A 15,568-nucleotide genomic window follows, 5' to 3' on the forward strand; every position below is an offset into this window, starting at 1 on the left:
TTCTTTCACATAGAATTAGGTACTAGATTTCTTTTCTAATATTTTCAAAATTACAAAAGAAAACCATACAAAATTTAAGGTAATGCAATTATATCTGTCTTAATGTCAGATTCCTTTTACCTTTAGTTTCCTTCTTGCATTGAATTTCCTCAGTTGCTCTACTGTTTCTGGAAGATGAATCTTGTATGCATAGCGATCCCTCTCCTACAATAATAAAAAAATACTCAAACTTCGCTCTGACAAAAAACATTAAAAATTGGCCAAGATATGCATTAGATACTAAACTATCACACAGAAAGTTAGGATTTGATTACACTGATGTAAACCAGGGGTCGGCAACCTTCGGCATGCGGCCCATCAGGGTAATCCGCTAGCGGGCCGCAAGACATTTTGTTTACATTGACTGTTCGCAGGCATGGCCCCCTGCAGCTCCCAGGGGCTACAGTTCGCCGTTCCTGGCCAATGGGAGCTGCGGGGGGCCATGCCTGCGAATGGTCAATGTAGACAAAATGTCTCACAGCCCGCCAGTGGATTACCCTGATGGGCCGTGTGCCAAAGGTTGCCAACCCCGGATGTAAACATTAAGGAAATTTCTTATAGAAATCAAGATGGTTGGATTCCAGAATGGGAGAAAGGCAGGTGTTGTGTTGTCACTTTCTGTGGCTGAAATCTATGGTCAGTTGGTAGAATATTAATAGAACAGATTCTGTAAATTGCTAGGTAAGAGTTTTTCCTAAATTCGCAAATTACAAAAGAATTCAGGTTAAACAACATGGAACCCCCAATGTGAGCTGCTTCACTTAAACTGGACTTTTACTTTCTGTACTTAGTAAGTTTTCGACAGCAACAAAAAGAAAACACACAATATGAAAAAAAATTATGCAATCTATTCAATACCAGAGATTATAACTCCTAAAAGGCAGAGTCTTAAAAAAACATATCTGATGCAAAGTCAGAAATAATGCAATTATTGCAGGTATGTTTGCTGCTCCCCATTCTTGTTAACAACATTCTTAAACACACAACACAATTTGAATACTTGAGCATCTCGGCAATTTAAAGCCATTTAATTGTGTGTATTACTGAAAGGAGTGGAGAGACAATCTTATTGATCTCTTTCAGTTTAAAGATTAATTGGTTAAAATTTTAGTACACTAACGTAGCTTTAAGATGTTGGTCATTTCAACATTTAAATACACAAATAATTATATCAGTATTAACTGATTATATTTAGAATGGCTTGTGTACCTGCAGACTCCTTTCTTCATTACTATTAAGTTATCAAAGAATATTTGAATATATCACCATACAATATTACACTTCAGCTTTAATATAAGGAAAACAGATGTAGTGGCTCTGTAAAACATTTATATTAATTAAAAAATACACTCTGGAGAGCCATATGATAGCATCATCTACCACAAATGACATTCACTACCACAGTCATACTAATAATCTGTGTATATTGCATGCTGCCAATGACTCATGGCTGTATGTGATTAATGTAATTTTGACTCAGGAAAGGAAGGCTGAGTTTAGCTTAGTAAGGCAGATATATGAGAAGACTGAATTAGGGAATGCCAATAGCCACTTCAGGATTATGCTTGGAAGTATCTATTACAAACGCAATTTTGCCTCTTCTTGCCTGCCCAAACCTCTCACCTGACTTTAAGTTCAAAAAATAAAGTTAGATCAGCCTCAAAATGTGCAGGTTAGCACTAGGTAGGGCCAAGGTTACATTTTTCTGCAAAATTTGCAGGGATTTGGACAATAAAGCTCCTCAGCTATGACACCCTAATGACAGAGGCATTCACTACAGTTCAAAAAGTCTAACTTTCCTTTGGCCACAATACAGAAAATAAAACAAAAAATAGAAAGCAAGAGAGAAATAAAACTTTGTTAACCAGATTCTAACTAGTATCAATGCCCAGAACCAAAATTTATTAACTTCTGAATGCGGAATACTGCTACGGACCTCCAGCTCTGGTGAGTTTAGCACAGGACATCCTAGGGACTGCTGGAGAGCTCTGCTTACATTCTCCCCAAGCTCCCACCTTTCTTTGTAGAGAGAGGCTTCAAAATGTAACTCCTATCACTAGCAAGGGTTCTCAGTGGAAAAATATTTATTTTCATACCAGAAGGCTGATAAAAGCAGCTGCTGAGCCTTCTCAGGTCACCTGCAGGGGAAGGAGGAAGAGATGGAAGATAAAGCTTCTAAAATTCACATAGGATTCTATCATCTGGACTCCAGGAGGGCCACAGGAAGAGGTGAGAATGCTCCCCAAATCATCTTCCATTCAGCACTACTCTACATCCTACCGTCCTCTTGAGGCACATATGGGGGCTCAATCCTGCAAGGTGTCGAGCACTCAGGCCCCAATCCAGTAAAGCACTTAACCACATCTAAATGTTTCTGTAACTTGATGGTTAATTTGAAGAGCAAAAAATCAACTCCATGTTTTTAAGGATATGAACTTTTGAGATGTTATGTTGTTGGCTTTATTTACCTTCAGCCAAGGATGATTCAGTGCCTCATAAACGGTTATCCTTTCAGCTGGGTCCAGCATAAGCATGCGGCGTACCAGATCTTTGGCACTTTCAGAGATATGGCTCCACTGCCTGGGATTCATCTGATTGTAAGTGAAGAAAAAAATTAAAGCAAGTGACAGAGTACAACATTACAGGATACAGTTATTCTGTACAATGAGCAACTAAGGTATAAGGTTACATGACATTGGTACTATTGTCAATATTTTATTCCTATGAATGTATACATAAGACTTGTGCACCATTAAAAAAATATAGATATATGTTAGTATGTGAAAACTAAAACATTACGTACAGTGCTCAATGATTATACAACTGGTAATATGGTACCCATTTTTCCACCTACTTTTTTGCACGTAATGTTCCCTACAGATCAAATTCACCTTCCCTGTACAAAGCAAAAGTAATCAGGCTTTGTCTGTGGAAATGAAATGGATGAAAGGACAAGTTTATGAGCTGCAGTGCAGCCACTCTACACCACAGTGAAGTGTTGAGCTGCTGGATCTGAATAAAAGGGTTCCATGACCCCTCCCACACTGCGGTTCTTAGGAATGCAGAGGACCTTGTGGACAACTGCTTCTTCCAAAAGGCCAGCGTAAGGTTTAAAGGTTTCAGGAGACCTTTCGCTATTTCCTTGCAAGGGTAGAATTTAATCCAGAATTGAGAGCACATATAATATGGAAATCATTGAGACAAACAAATGTACACTTCGATGTCACTTTTAGAGTCAGTTTCAGAGTAGAACCATACTAAGCAAGCAACAACATACAATGTGATGTATAGTATAATCACACATTTCAAGTGTGACCAGCTTTGTGCCTTCAGCTGTTCAAGAAGAGAGGATTACCAATATAGGCACGCTCCATTAAGCATCTTACTGTTGTTGTAAAGCATTTTTTCCCCTGAGGCTCCCAGCTGCAGAGCAGACATACCCTGGTCAATTAATACAAAGAATACTACATATTATAGGACCATCAAGCTTTAGCAAGATTTTGGGCAATATTCTTACCACTTTGCTAATGTACTAAAGGTGTGATTTTGATGTATGCAAAGAAGAAGAAATGAAATGAAAGGGCTTTAACTCCTTCCTCATAATGACTCCATGATTTTGGAAAGTGTTATGAAAAAAGGTTTGTCCTCAGACACTGTAGTTTGTTATCAATTACCAGTAGCTCCTTAGTAAGTAATCAGTTCTTTCATAGCTTACTATACAGTGTAATACGACAAAAGTATGATACCATTTGTACACTAAGATAACCACAAATATTTTAACTAAATTAATGAGTTCATTCTTTAGCTATCACATTTAGCATTTAGAACTACAAACAAATGTGAGAAATTTTATAAAATGGAGGAATACATATAAGAGTTTATGTATATATCAGTCATACAGATAACACAGAACATATAGTACACACTGAGGCCCTAATCACAAAAACACATATGCAGGTAAGTAGTCTCCCTGAACTCACTGTAACATCAGGGTCCAACCTGATGTTACGTTAGCTGCTTAATCTAGATAAATGATATGGTAATCTAAATGGCAGAGACTGTTAAACACATACACCATGGAAAAATGGATCAATAATGATATAATTATCTCGATTTGCACATAGAGAGCTGTTTGTCTTGTGGAATTTTGCAAATTTCCATCAGGCTAATTAGCAGCCAAAATATAGAAAGCAACTTCCAGAAATGTTTACAGCAGTGTTTTATCTCAGTGAAAAAGTAATCATGCACACTGTCATTTACCTTATATTTTCCTTTAATAATGCCTTCAAATAATCTTTCCTTGGTTCCATAAAAAGGCAAACAACCACTTAGTAGAATAAAAAGGATCACTCCACAACCCCAAACATCTACAGGCTTCCCATAGGGTTCTCTTTTTACTACTTCTGGGGCCATAAAATGAGGTGTTCCTACACGTCCTAAATGGAAATACAAACAAAACTGAGTAAAGTGATGTGTTTCAAACATGAAAATAAAAGTGAATAGGAAAGAAATTAATCTGCATTAAACAGAAAAACAGTTTTAATGGAAAGTTTTATTCACGGATTAAACTTTTTTTTAAAGACTATTTTCCTTTTCTATATTCAGTATTTGTGAAATGTGTCAGAATGGAGTAGTCACTAATTTCTCTGCTCCTTGGTTTACCCATCAATAAATTGGGTAAAATATTTACCTACCTTCCAAAGATGTCATGTAATTAAAGGTTATTTTAAAAAGCTCTGAGATCCTTGGGTGAAATGTGCTGTATAACAAGTATTTGACAGCCATGGAGAGTAAGACGCTCTATTTATCCACAGAACAGGTACAACGGAAGACTGTTCCCCCCTAAATGCTTTACCAACGTTTCTTAACTTTGATTTGAAGGAGTCACCTCTAGAGCTGAGATGGCTGTTCAGGCTCCATATCCTTTTCGCTGAAGGGTATCAAACAGTGCCTAATGTTTTTATGGTGTGGACATTGTCCTTGAAGAATTAAACTTACAACACAAACTCACATCAGATGCTAATGTTTTGGGGGCAGGTTTTGAACCAGTGATTAAACAGAGGACCATGAAAACAATTATTTTTATGATCAATGCCCTTGAACTTTCAAGGGAGTAAAAACAATCTTTTTTCTTAGGATTACTTTTGCTCAATTACTAACTGATGTGTTAAACTGAACAAATGTAATAAAATGCATTTTATCGCCCTCTGTACATTCATCCCCAAATGGTCCCTGTTGCAAAGGAACTACAGAAGAACTGCAAATGTAATTTTCAAGGCAATAGGAGCTTTGTCTGTACTACATGAGCAGCCTTAGGACTTCACAGGCACTGATGGTAACGTCTGGGGAAAATCACGAGTCTGGCTAACAGCTGCTACCACCACCACTGGATCTATCATCATTTATGTGCCCAGACTCGACAACTGTAGTGCCCAAAAGCCTGAGTCAGGCCCATAGTGCTGGGTACTGTACAAACTCAGATGAAAAGATGCTCTCTGCCCTACAGGGATTACAACCTAAAGGACTCAACTGCTATCACCATTTAATGCTACCACTACTAAAAGTTGCCTTGCAGAAAGACTTCTGCTGGACTGCTTTTTCCTGGGCACCACAAGAAGACAAAACACCACGAATATGCTTTAACTTGGTTGTACAATTTTATAGAGTAACAAATCTGAGAACTATCTGGCAACAACTTGTCCAGTGCAGATCATCCTTCCTTTGTAATCCATCTATCTGGTGGTGGAGGGTTGCCCCTGCTCCATGTAATCTGGTCCCAGAACCACTGGTGGGACTCCGCCACTCTCCCTTTGTATGAGGGCTAAGGGGTGGGGAAGAGGGGGTTGTTTCCTCAATGTCTCAGATGTTAGGAACCCCAACCCATTCCCCACCTTCTATAAATGCCGCCTTCTTATCCGTTTCCAATTCCGATTCATCAGGGAACCGGAGCCCCTACTGAATGATTACCTGCACTGGGCATGTGCCAATTTGTAATGAAATTAATTTTACAATCTAACCTATCCACCAGTCCCCAGGCTGCTGAGAGAAAGGTGAAAAAACCCACCTTGCCGAGGCCAATGTGGTACTGAGGGAAAAATTAAATTATGAACCCAAAAAGGAGACTAGTGCCCACAACAAAGCCCAGAAACTGAGTCTTACTCTAATCCCAATGGGAGGGAGAGGGGAAGCTTTACTCCCAGTGCAGACTGGTGCCTCAGGGCAGGGGAAAAAGGCTTTTAAACCTCCCCTGAGATGCCTGGGAGTGAATAGACTTATGCTGCACCCATCTGCCAAACCAATCAGCCACAGAACCCCGACCACAAGGAGGGGAGGGTTATGTGGAATCCTTCAAAGGGTCAAGGGTTTTCCTTCCTCTGATGTCCCAGACTAGAATCATAGAATCATAGACTTTAAGGTCAGAAGGGACCATTATGATTGTCTAATCTGACCTCCTGCACAACGCAGGCCACCGAATCTCACCCACCAACTCCTGTAACAAACCCCTAACTTATGTCTGAGCTACTCCAATTGTGATTTAAAGACTTCTAAGGTGCACAGAATCTTCCAGCAAGTGACCCGTGCCCCACGCTGCAGAGAAAGGTGAAAACCCCCCAGGGCCTCTGCCAATCTGCCCTGGGGGAAAATTCCTTCCCGACCCCAAATATGGCCATTAGCTAAACCCTGAGCGTGTGGGCAAGACTCACCAGCCAGACACCCAGGAAAGAATTCTTTGTAGTAACTCAGATCCCACCCCACCTAACGTCCCATCACAGGTCATTGGGCATATCTACCGCTAGTAGACGAAGATCAGTTAATTGCCAAAATTAGGCTATCCCATCATATCATCTCCTCCATAAACTTATCAAGCTTTGTCTTGAAACCAGATATGTCTGTTTCCCCCACTGCTTCTTTCGGAAGGCTGTTCCAGAACTTCACTCCTCTGATGGTTAGAAACCTTCATCTAATTTCAGGTTTAAACTTCCTGATGACCAGTTTATATCCATTTGTTCTTGTGTCCACATTGGTACTGAGCTTAAATAACTCTTCTCCCTCCATGGTATTTATCCCTCTGATATATTTAGAGAGAGCAATATTATCTCCCCTCAGCCTTCTTTTAGTTAGGCTAAACAAGCCAAGCTCATTGAGTCTCCTTCCATAAGGCAGGTTTTCCATTCCTCGGATCATCCTAGTAGCCCTTCTCTGTACCTGTTCCAGTTTGAATTCATCCTTCTTAAACATGGGAGACCAGAACTGCACACAATATTCCAGATGAGATCTCACTAGTGCCTTGTAAAACAGTACTAACACCTCCTTAACTCTACTGGAAATACCTCGCCTGTTGCATCCCAAGACCGCATTAGCTTTTTTCACAGCCGTATCACATAGGCAGCTCACAGTCATCCTGTGATCAACCAATACTCTGAGGTACTTCTCCTCCTCTGTTACTTCCAAGTAATGCGTCCCCAGTTTATAACAGAAATTCTTGTTATTAATCCCTAAATGCATGACCTTGCACTTTTCACTATTAAATTTCATCCCATTACTATTACTCCAGTTTACAAGGTCATCCAGATCTTCCTGTATGATATCCCGGTCCTTCTCTGTATTGGCAATACCTCCCAGCTTTGTCATCCGCAAACTTTATTAGCACATTCCCGCTTTTTGTGCCAAGGTCAGCAATAAAAAGATTAAATAAGATTGGTCCCAAAACCGATCCCTGAGGAACTCTACGAGTAATCTCCTTCCAGTCTGACAGTTCACCTTTCAGTGTGACCCGCTGTAGTCTCCCCTTTAACCAGTTCCTCATCCACCTTTCAATTTTCATATTGACCCCCATCTTTTCCAATTTAGCTAATAATTCTCCATGTGGAACCGTATCAAATGCCTTACTGAAATCGAGGTAAATTAGATCCACTGCATTCCCTTTCTCTAAAAAATCTTTTACCTTCTCAAAGAAGGAGATCAGATTGGTTTGCAATGATCTACCTTTTGTAAAGCCATGTTGTATTTTGTCCCAATTACCATTGACCTCAATGTCCTTAACTACTTTCTCCTTCAAAATTTTTTCCAACACCTTGCATACTACAGATGTCAAACTAACAGGCCTGTAGTTACCTGGATCGCTTTTTTTTACCTTTCTTAAAAATAGGAACTGTGTTAGCAATTCTCCAGTCATACGGTACAACCTCTGAGCTTACAGACTCATTAAAAAGTCTTGCTAATGGGCTTGCAATTTCATGTGCCAGTTCCTTTAATATTCTTGGATGAAGATTATCTGGGTCCCCCGATTTAATCCCATTAAGCTGTTCGAGTTTGGTTTCTGCTTCGGATGTGGTAATATCTACCTCCATATCCTCATTCCCATTTGTCGTCCTACCATTATCCCTAAGCTCCTCATTAGCCTCGTTAAATACTGAGGCAAAGTATTTGTTTAGATATTGGTCCATGCCTAGATTATCCTTAACCTCCACTCCATCCTCAGTGTTAAGCGGTCGCACTTCTTTTTTTGTTTTTTTCTTATTTATATGGCTATAGAACCTTTTACTATTGCTTTTAATTCCCTTCGCAAGGTCCAACTCTACATGGCTTTTGGCCTTTCTCACTTTAACCCTAAATGTTCTGACCTCAGTAAGGTAGCTTTCCTTGCTAACCCCTCCCATCTTCCGCTCCTTGTTGGCTTTCTGCTTTTTCTTAATCACCTCTCTGAGATGCTTGCTCATTCAGCTTGGTCTACAACTCCTGCCTATTAATTTTTTCCCCTTTCTTGGGATGCAGACTGCTGATAGTTTCTGCAACTTTGACTTGAAGTACTTCCAGGCCTCCTCTGCCTTTAAATCCACAAGTTTTTCAATCCAATCCACTTCCCTAATTAATTTCCTTAATTTTTTAAAGTTAGCCTTTTTGAAATAAAAAATCCTAGTCACAGATCTATTTTTGTTTATCCTTCCATTTAGTTTGAACTGAATTAGCTCATGATCACTCGAACCAAGGTTGTCCCCTACAATCATTTCTTCTATGGAGGTCCTCACTGCTCACCAAAACCAAATCTAAAATGGCATCCTCTCTTGTCGGTTCAGCAACTACTTGGTGAAGGAATCCATCATCTATCGTATCCAGGAAAATCTGAGCCTTATTATTATTACTAGCACTTGTCCTCCAGTCTATATCTGGGAAGTTAAAGTCTCCCATGATCACACAATTCCCATTAGTCTTTACTTCTTTAAAAACATTAAAGAGGTCTCTCTCCATATCCACATCGGATCCCGGCGGTCTATAGCACACCCCAGGCACTATCCCAGGGCAGACTCTAGTAGCTTTCTTCCCCAAAGTAATTTTTGCCCACACAGACTCTGTCTTATCCATTCCATCACTTCTTATTTCTTTACAATCTACCTCATCATTGATATACAATGCTACTCCACCACCTTTGCCTTTATTTCTGTCTTTCGTAAACAGCACATACCCTTCAATACCCGTACTCCAGTCATGACGACTATTCCACCATGTTTCTGTTATCCCTATAAGATCTGGTTTCACTTCCTGCACCAGTAGCTCTAGTTTCTCCATTTTGTTATCTAGGCTCCTCACATCTTAATTTTTGCCATTTGGCTTCACTCACATTCTTTACGCAATTGGGCACAGACATTCTACCGCCAATATTACCTATTAGATTGATATGTACACTGCCTTTCTGCCTTATATCCATTCTCCTACCCACGGCTGTATCCTTTCTTACTTCTTCGTTTTCTTCCCTCTCAAAAAGAATAATTGGCATGGAGATTACCTGGACATCTCCCAAGCATCTCCCCCGAATTCCTAGTTTAAAGCTCTCTTGATCAGTTGTGCCATCCTCTATCCTAGAAGTCTATTTCCCTCCTTACTCAGGTGAAGTCCATCCAGAGAGAACACTCCTCTGTCCATGAATGCTTCCCAGTGGCCATACATCCCAAAGCCCTCCTTATAGCACCACTGCCTGAGCCATCTGTTGAGCATCATAATCTTGTCACACCTTTGTTGCCCTTCTCTAGGAACAGGCAGAATCCCACTGAAGATCACCTGAGCCTCGATTTCCTTAAGCGTCTTCTCCAGCCTAGCATAGTCTCCCTGGATACGTTCCAGCGAGAATCTATCTGTATAATTTGTTCCCACATGAAGGATAATCAATGGATTCTTTCCCGCTCCCATTAGGATCCTCTTCGGCCGCAGGTCCACATCCCTTATCTTAGCACCCAGCAGACAGCACACCCTTCTGTTCTCTGGATCAGCTCTTGTACAGGCCTGTCTATTCTTCTCAGCAATGAGTCCCCAATCACGTAGACCTGCCTTTTCCTGGCGATGGTGTGATTCTCCAGTTTATCCCCTGTTCCATCTGGCCGAAAGTCCTCTCGATTCCCATTGCCCCTTGCAATCCTCTGCAACCCATCCTGTATCCTCTGGGGGCTCATATTTGGTGTTATCTCCATTGACTCTTGCCCTCTTCCAATAGGGCTATCTGCTCTTCTCTTTTTCCTTGCCCTCTCACCTTCAGTGACCACCTGCTGTGCCCCTTCTTCATTTTCCAACTCCGCAAACCTGTTCCTGAGCTCTATTTCTCCTTCACTGCCCTGTTTTTTCCTCTGCCTGGTTCTCTTAGTCACATGCTTCCACTGTCCACTTTCCTCACCCAGCAGTATCCCCTCAGAGTTCTTTGGTCCTGCTTCCATCTGCAACTCTGAGCTTTTCCCCTCAGCCTCCTCATGTCTTTGCTCCATCATCTGCTCAAACCCCCTTCTAAACTCAGCCAGAGTCTCCACCTGCATCTCCAATCCTAGGATCTTCTCTTCCATCAGCTCTATCAGGTGGCACTTCATGCAGACGAAATTCTTTTCAGGTACCCCCTCCAAGATCATGTACATGCCACAGCTTCTACATCCAGTCATCTTCATTCTGTCTTCCACTACTTGGGTCACTACCACTGCTGCCTCTGTGTCTGTCATAGCCTTCCCACTTAAGTCCTGTTAGTTTAGGAAACACAAACCAAACTACACACCCACACCAAAACAAACCTCCAGTGAGCACGAGAAAACAACCAGAACACCACACACTCCCTTCACTAGCCTGTCTGTTCCTTTGCCTGGTTCTTAGTCTTCCCCCGAACTCCTCCAACAGAACTCCTGCTCAAACTCCCCTGTTTACAGCTCTGTTTGCTGGCTCCTGTGCCGCTGCAGCTGTCTGTGCCACTGCCTGACTGGCTGGCTACCTTTATCGGACCCCTAGTCAGAGAAGCCCCGCCCCCTAATCAGGGCTCAGCTTCTCTTCCAGCACACTGCCCCTACAAGACTCTGAGGTAGGGCATTTATGGAATCCAAGCTTACCAAGTTGCTTACAATCATATGATTTTTTCCACTGAGTGCCTACAGATCCATGTAGAGGATATCGATGCTAGTAGTAACACTGCTTATAGGAGAGTCTCCTTCAGCTTAATGGTAGAGCTACTTGGATGAGGAGGTTACTGATGTGTAACTGAAGGTTCTTAGACATTTGTGATCCCTATCTATAGGCCTCAGAGCTTTATGCATGCGCACCATGTGTCCAGAGCCAGAGAATTTGAAAGTAGTGTCCATTGATCCATGCATGCTCCCTGACTCATGGTTTCATACAAGGTGATAAAGTGTGGGTCAGACTGACTGCACCTCCAATTCCTTCTCCACCACAAATCCAACAGATCCACAACAGAGGGGAAGGAGGGCGGGAAGTGGAAAACATGTAGAAGAACCTCTAGTTAGAGTAAGTAACCTCCTCTGCTTTGAGCCTTCAACTTTGTGCCCCCGTTTGTTGATGTAGCCAACAGTCGTGGTGTTGTCTGACATGATGAGAAAATGAGGCCCAGGAGGAATAGGCTAGTCCAGGCCATGACTAAAGGACTCTTGGCTACATGAGTTTGAGTTCTTGTGGAGTCTGGAACCTGTCCCTTGGTTGGTAGGCTTGTGATCTGACTGAGTTGATGATAGCCTCTATAAAGTCTAGGCATTTTCTGGGGTTTTTTGGTCTGTTTTTGACATTGATACTGACTTTGAGGGGAGAAAGGAGGCCGAGCAACATGGAAGTTGAAAGATACAGCCTGATTTTTTGTCTCATTTTGTTTTAGGTTAATAAAGTCAATTCATTTGTATACAGGGCCGGTGCACATCATTTTGGCATCTGAGGCAGGGAGCTCAAATGACGCTCCCACGCCCCGTCGCTTGGGCCAAAACTTTGAAAGGTCTCAATTCTGCTTTCTTCCTGTTCTACTCCTCTCATGGTACTGCTCTGCTACCTACCCCAGTAAAGGAGAACTAACAACTTAAAATGCCTTGTTCAAAAATTTTAAGTAACACTTAACATTCAAATGCCTGAACAGCAAATGTAACTTTTCTTGTCTGCACAGTAAACACTGACATTTTTAGCTGTTTCAATAATCAAAGGGGTGCTTTCTGTGCCTTCTTGGTTGCAAAGATTTGAACTGCTTCCTGCTGAAGGTCCACAGTCTGGGCCAGCTCATGCTCTATTGAGATGATTGCAAGGCCGACCAGCCTCTCCTGTCTCATTTTGGAACGTAGATGTGTTTTTATTAACTTCAGCTTGGAGAAGCTGCGTTCTGCACTGGCAACTGTTACAGGAAGCATTAGAAGTATGCGCAGAGCAACAAAAGCAGTTGGAAAGAGGGTAGTCATCTTATTTGTGCACATATATTCCAGAACAGCTTTTGGAGTTGATCCTGCTGAAATGTATCTTGAAAGGGCTTTCAGTTCATCACCTAAATCACTCGCATCAATATTGCGCATGTCATGTGTCATCACTGTCTCTAGTGCCCTGCATTGCTGGCGTAGGTCTTCTTCAGGTATAGTGAAGAGTTTTGGAATATCCTACAACATCCCAAATATACTGCTGTGTTCCTTGAGCTTCATGAAACGTTCTTCAACTGACTGTATTGCACAATCTAGCACGTGGTTAAAGAATTCAACTTTGAATGGTTGTTTGGGGTCTCTTATGGGATTATCCCATGCCTCGTAATCAAAATGTCTTCTTCTTTGGTGACTCTTGTATTCTCGAATGGGTGGGAAAATAGCTTCAGTGTGAAATTCCTCTGCCAACTTCTGTGCACTCTTCAGAACATTTTGAAATCCCTCATCTGACCGGTAAGACTGTAGGTATGACTTTGCTTTGTCCAGTTGTTCCATTGCTCCAGATATATCAAAGTCAACACCTTGGAGTCTCTTGCTTACAACATTTATTCCAAACGGTATGTCATGTCACAACACTAAGCTACACAGAAATTTGAAGCTATGTATGTTTCTGGTGATTCCACTTCCCTCTGCCACTGTTCTCCCAAGAACAGTTCCTGTCATAGCATTATCCTCCATAATGGCAACTATGGCATCATCTATCTTCCCAATCTGGTGTTTGATAGGCTTTATCGCCACCACTCGACTTTCCCATCGTGTGGCAATAAGTGGTTTCAGTGTCAGAGAGGATGTTCCCAGATGTTGATTCAAAATTTGACATCGATGAGTTGATGCAGAGAAAAATACATAGATGCTTTGAATTACATTAAAAAATTCAGCAGCCTCACTAGAAGCTGATGCTGCATCACGGACCACCAAGTTCAATAAATGAGAACTGCATGGGACAAAAAAAGCTCAAAGGTTTAACTCTCAAATCCGTGTCTGCACTCCTCTGTTCTTTCCTCTCACGTTGGCACCATTATCGTAGCCCTGACCTCTCATGTCAGCTGTCGCAATTCCCGTATCTTCCAGCTTTTTAAGAAGCACATTTGTCATAACAGCTGCTGTAGTATCATCAATGTCAATAAATTCTAGAAAATGCTCTCTGACAGTCACCATTGCAGGGACATTTTCACTAGGTTCTGTTGTTGTTACAAAACACACCATTAAAGTCATTTGTTCCATATGGCTGATGTCAGGTGTGCAGACCAGAACAACAGAGTAATATCTTGCTGACTTCAGATCTGCCACAATCTTCTGTTTCAATTTTGTTGCCAGTAACTGTAATGGTCTCATTTTGAATTGTTTTTCCAAGGTAGTGGTGTGTGTACATTTCTTGGGTGGTGACTCTTCTTAAATGCTCCTGGAGTACAGCATCAAACTCAGCTATCAGCTCCACAATTTTAAGGAAGTTTCCATAGTTTGGCACATACAGCTGATCTGAAGTGCCATGCAGTGCTAGGTTTCGGGTAGCAAGCATTCTCACAATGGCAATGAGCCTTTTCAGAACATTTTGCCAGTAAAGAGACTCTGATGCAATCTTCTCTTGATGCTGATAATCTATGGTGGCCTTTAACTTTAGTCTCATCTCAAGCTCTTTCTACCTATGGAATGCTCTCTGGTGATTTGCTGCCTTCTCATGGCATGCCAGATTTCTACCCAAATTTTTCCAGTCCTTTGTTCCTGTAGAACCCAATGTGGCTGAAACAGTAGACTGGAAGAGTCTGCAACAAAAACAGTATGCAGCATTCTGGGTTTTTGAGTACATAAAGCCATGGCCTCTCCACTTTGTCACCATTGGGGATTTCACGCCAGTAACATGTTGGATGGAAACTTCTATTTTTATTGTCTTTGGGGAAAATGAAGTTTTTCACTTGCTGTGGCCCATGCAGTACAAGGAAGTCCCTCAGGCTACTGCTCAAGTGGGTCTACAGTCCTGGATCATCTAGACTTAAGGAACTAAACTCAGCAGCAGCTGTTCCTTGTGCCTCCACCACACTCTTCTCTGATCTACACTTTTCTTCAGGAATGTGCATGGTTACATCCATTTGAGATGGAGATATGGATGCTGCAGTAGCTGCCAGGTCACCTGCACTCTGACTAACTAGAAGATCAGGCATCTCCTCATCACTCACATCCTCACTGGGGCCGGAAGGCTCACCGTGAATATTTGTGTCTATGTATCTCAGGAGAGCTCCTTCGTGCTTAGATAGAAAAGTTTCCTTTGCTTTCTTTCTTTTTTTGAATGCTGCCCCAAAGGGGCGTTTTCTTCTTTCACTCATGACTGCTGTTCTGTGCCAGCTATAGTGGCTCTCAACACTCAATTGAAGGGGACAAATAAGCAGGCTGCTAGCAGGGCCTGAGTGAGGGAACATATCAGTGTCTTAAGGGCCTAACTGGCTCCTACTACTTCAGTTGACTGCCTGTTCTCCTCAAGTGGATTCAGGGAAGCAGCAGGAAACAGGAAGCTCTCTGACAAGCTGGTGTTAATCAGTCCAGGCTCCTGGGGGTGCTAGAGATGTACATAAGAGGCTGCTCCTCCTCTCTCTCCCTGCAGCTCCTGCTGCTTTCTGTTATTCCCTCTCACCTTTTCTCCTGCCTGCCTGTCTCGTGCCCTCCTTCCTCCAGCACAGCACTCTACCATCTCTGTGCATCTAGAGCAGGGAGAATACATATGCCCCAGCATACATTCTGGGTCCTAATGGCCCCCCCCCGAGTCTGGCACCTGAGGCGGCCGCCCCAGTTTGCCTCATGGTAAGGCCAGCCCTATTTGTATATTCTCAATA

The 15,568-nt window shown here is 42.0% G+C and overlaps 1 protein-coding gene across 18 annotated transcripts in view; it reads right to left on the reverse strand.

The window, feature by feature from the left end:
* The window catches only part of CASK (calcium/calmodulin dependent serine protein kinase), a 420,858-nt gene that overhangs the window by 133,440 nt on the left and 271,850 nt on the right, over positions 1 to 15,568 (reverse strand). For 17 of the 18 annotated variants that reach the window (XM_037902700.2, XM_037902680.2, XM_037902719.2 and 14 more), the window contains 3 exons: positions 4,300 to 4,475; positions 2,508 to 2,630; positions 121 to 204 (listed from right to left, as the gene is read on the reverse strand). In XM_037902700.2, coding sequence (XP_037758628.1) covers positions 121 to 204; positions 2,508 to 2,630; positions 4,300 to 4,475 — 383 coding nt within the window. The remainder of the gene's footprint in view (positions 1 to 120; positions 205 to 2,507; positions 2,631 to 4,299; positions 4,476 to 15,568) is intronic. The other variant, XM_043538106.1, reaches the window with a different exon arrangement.

Source organism: Chelonia mydas, chromosome 1, assembly GCF_015237465.2.
Source record: "Chelonia mydas isolate rCheMyd1 chromosome 1, rCheMyd1.pri.v2, whole genome shotgun sequence".
NCBI lineage: Eukaryota > Metazoa > Chordata > Testudines > Cheloniidae > Chelonia > Chelonia mydas.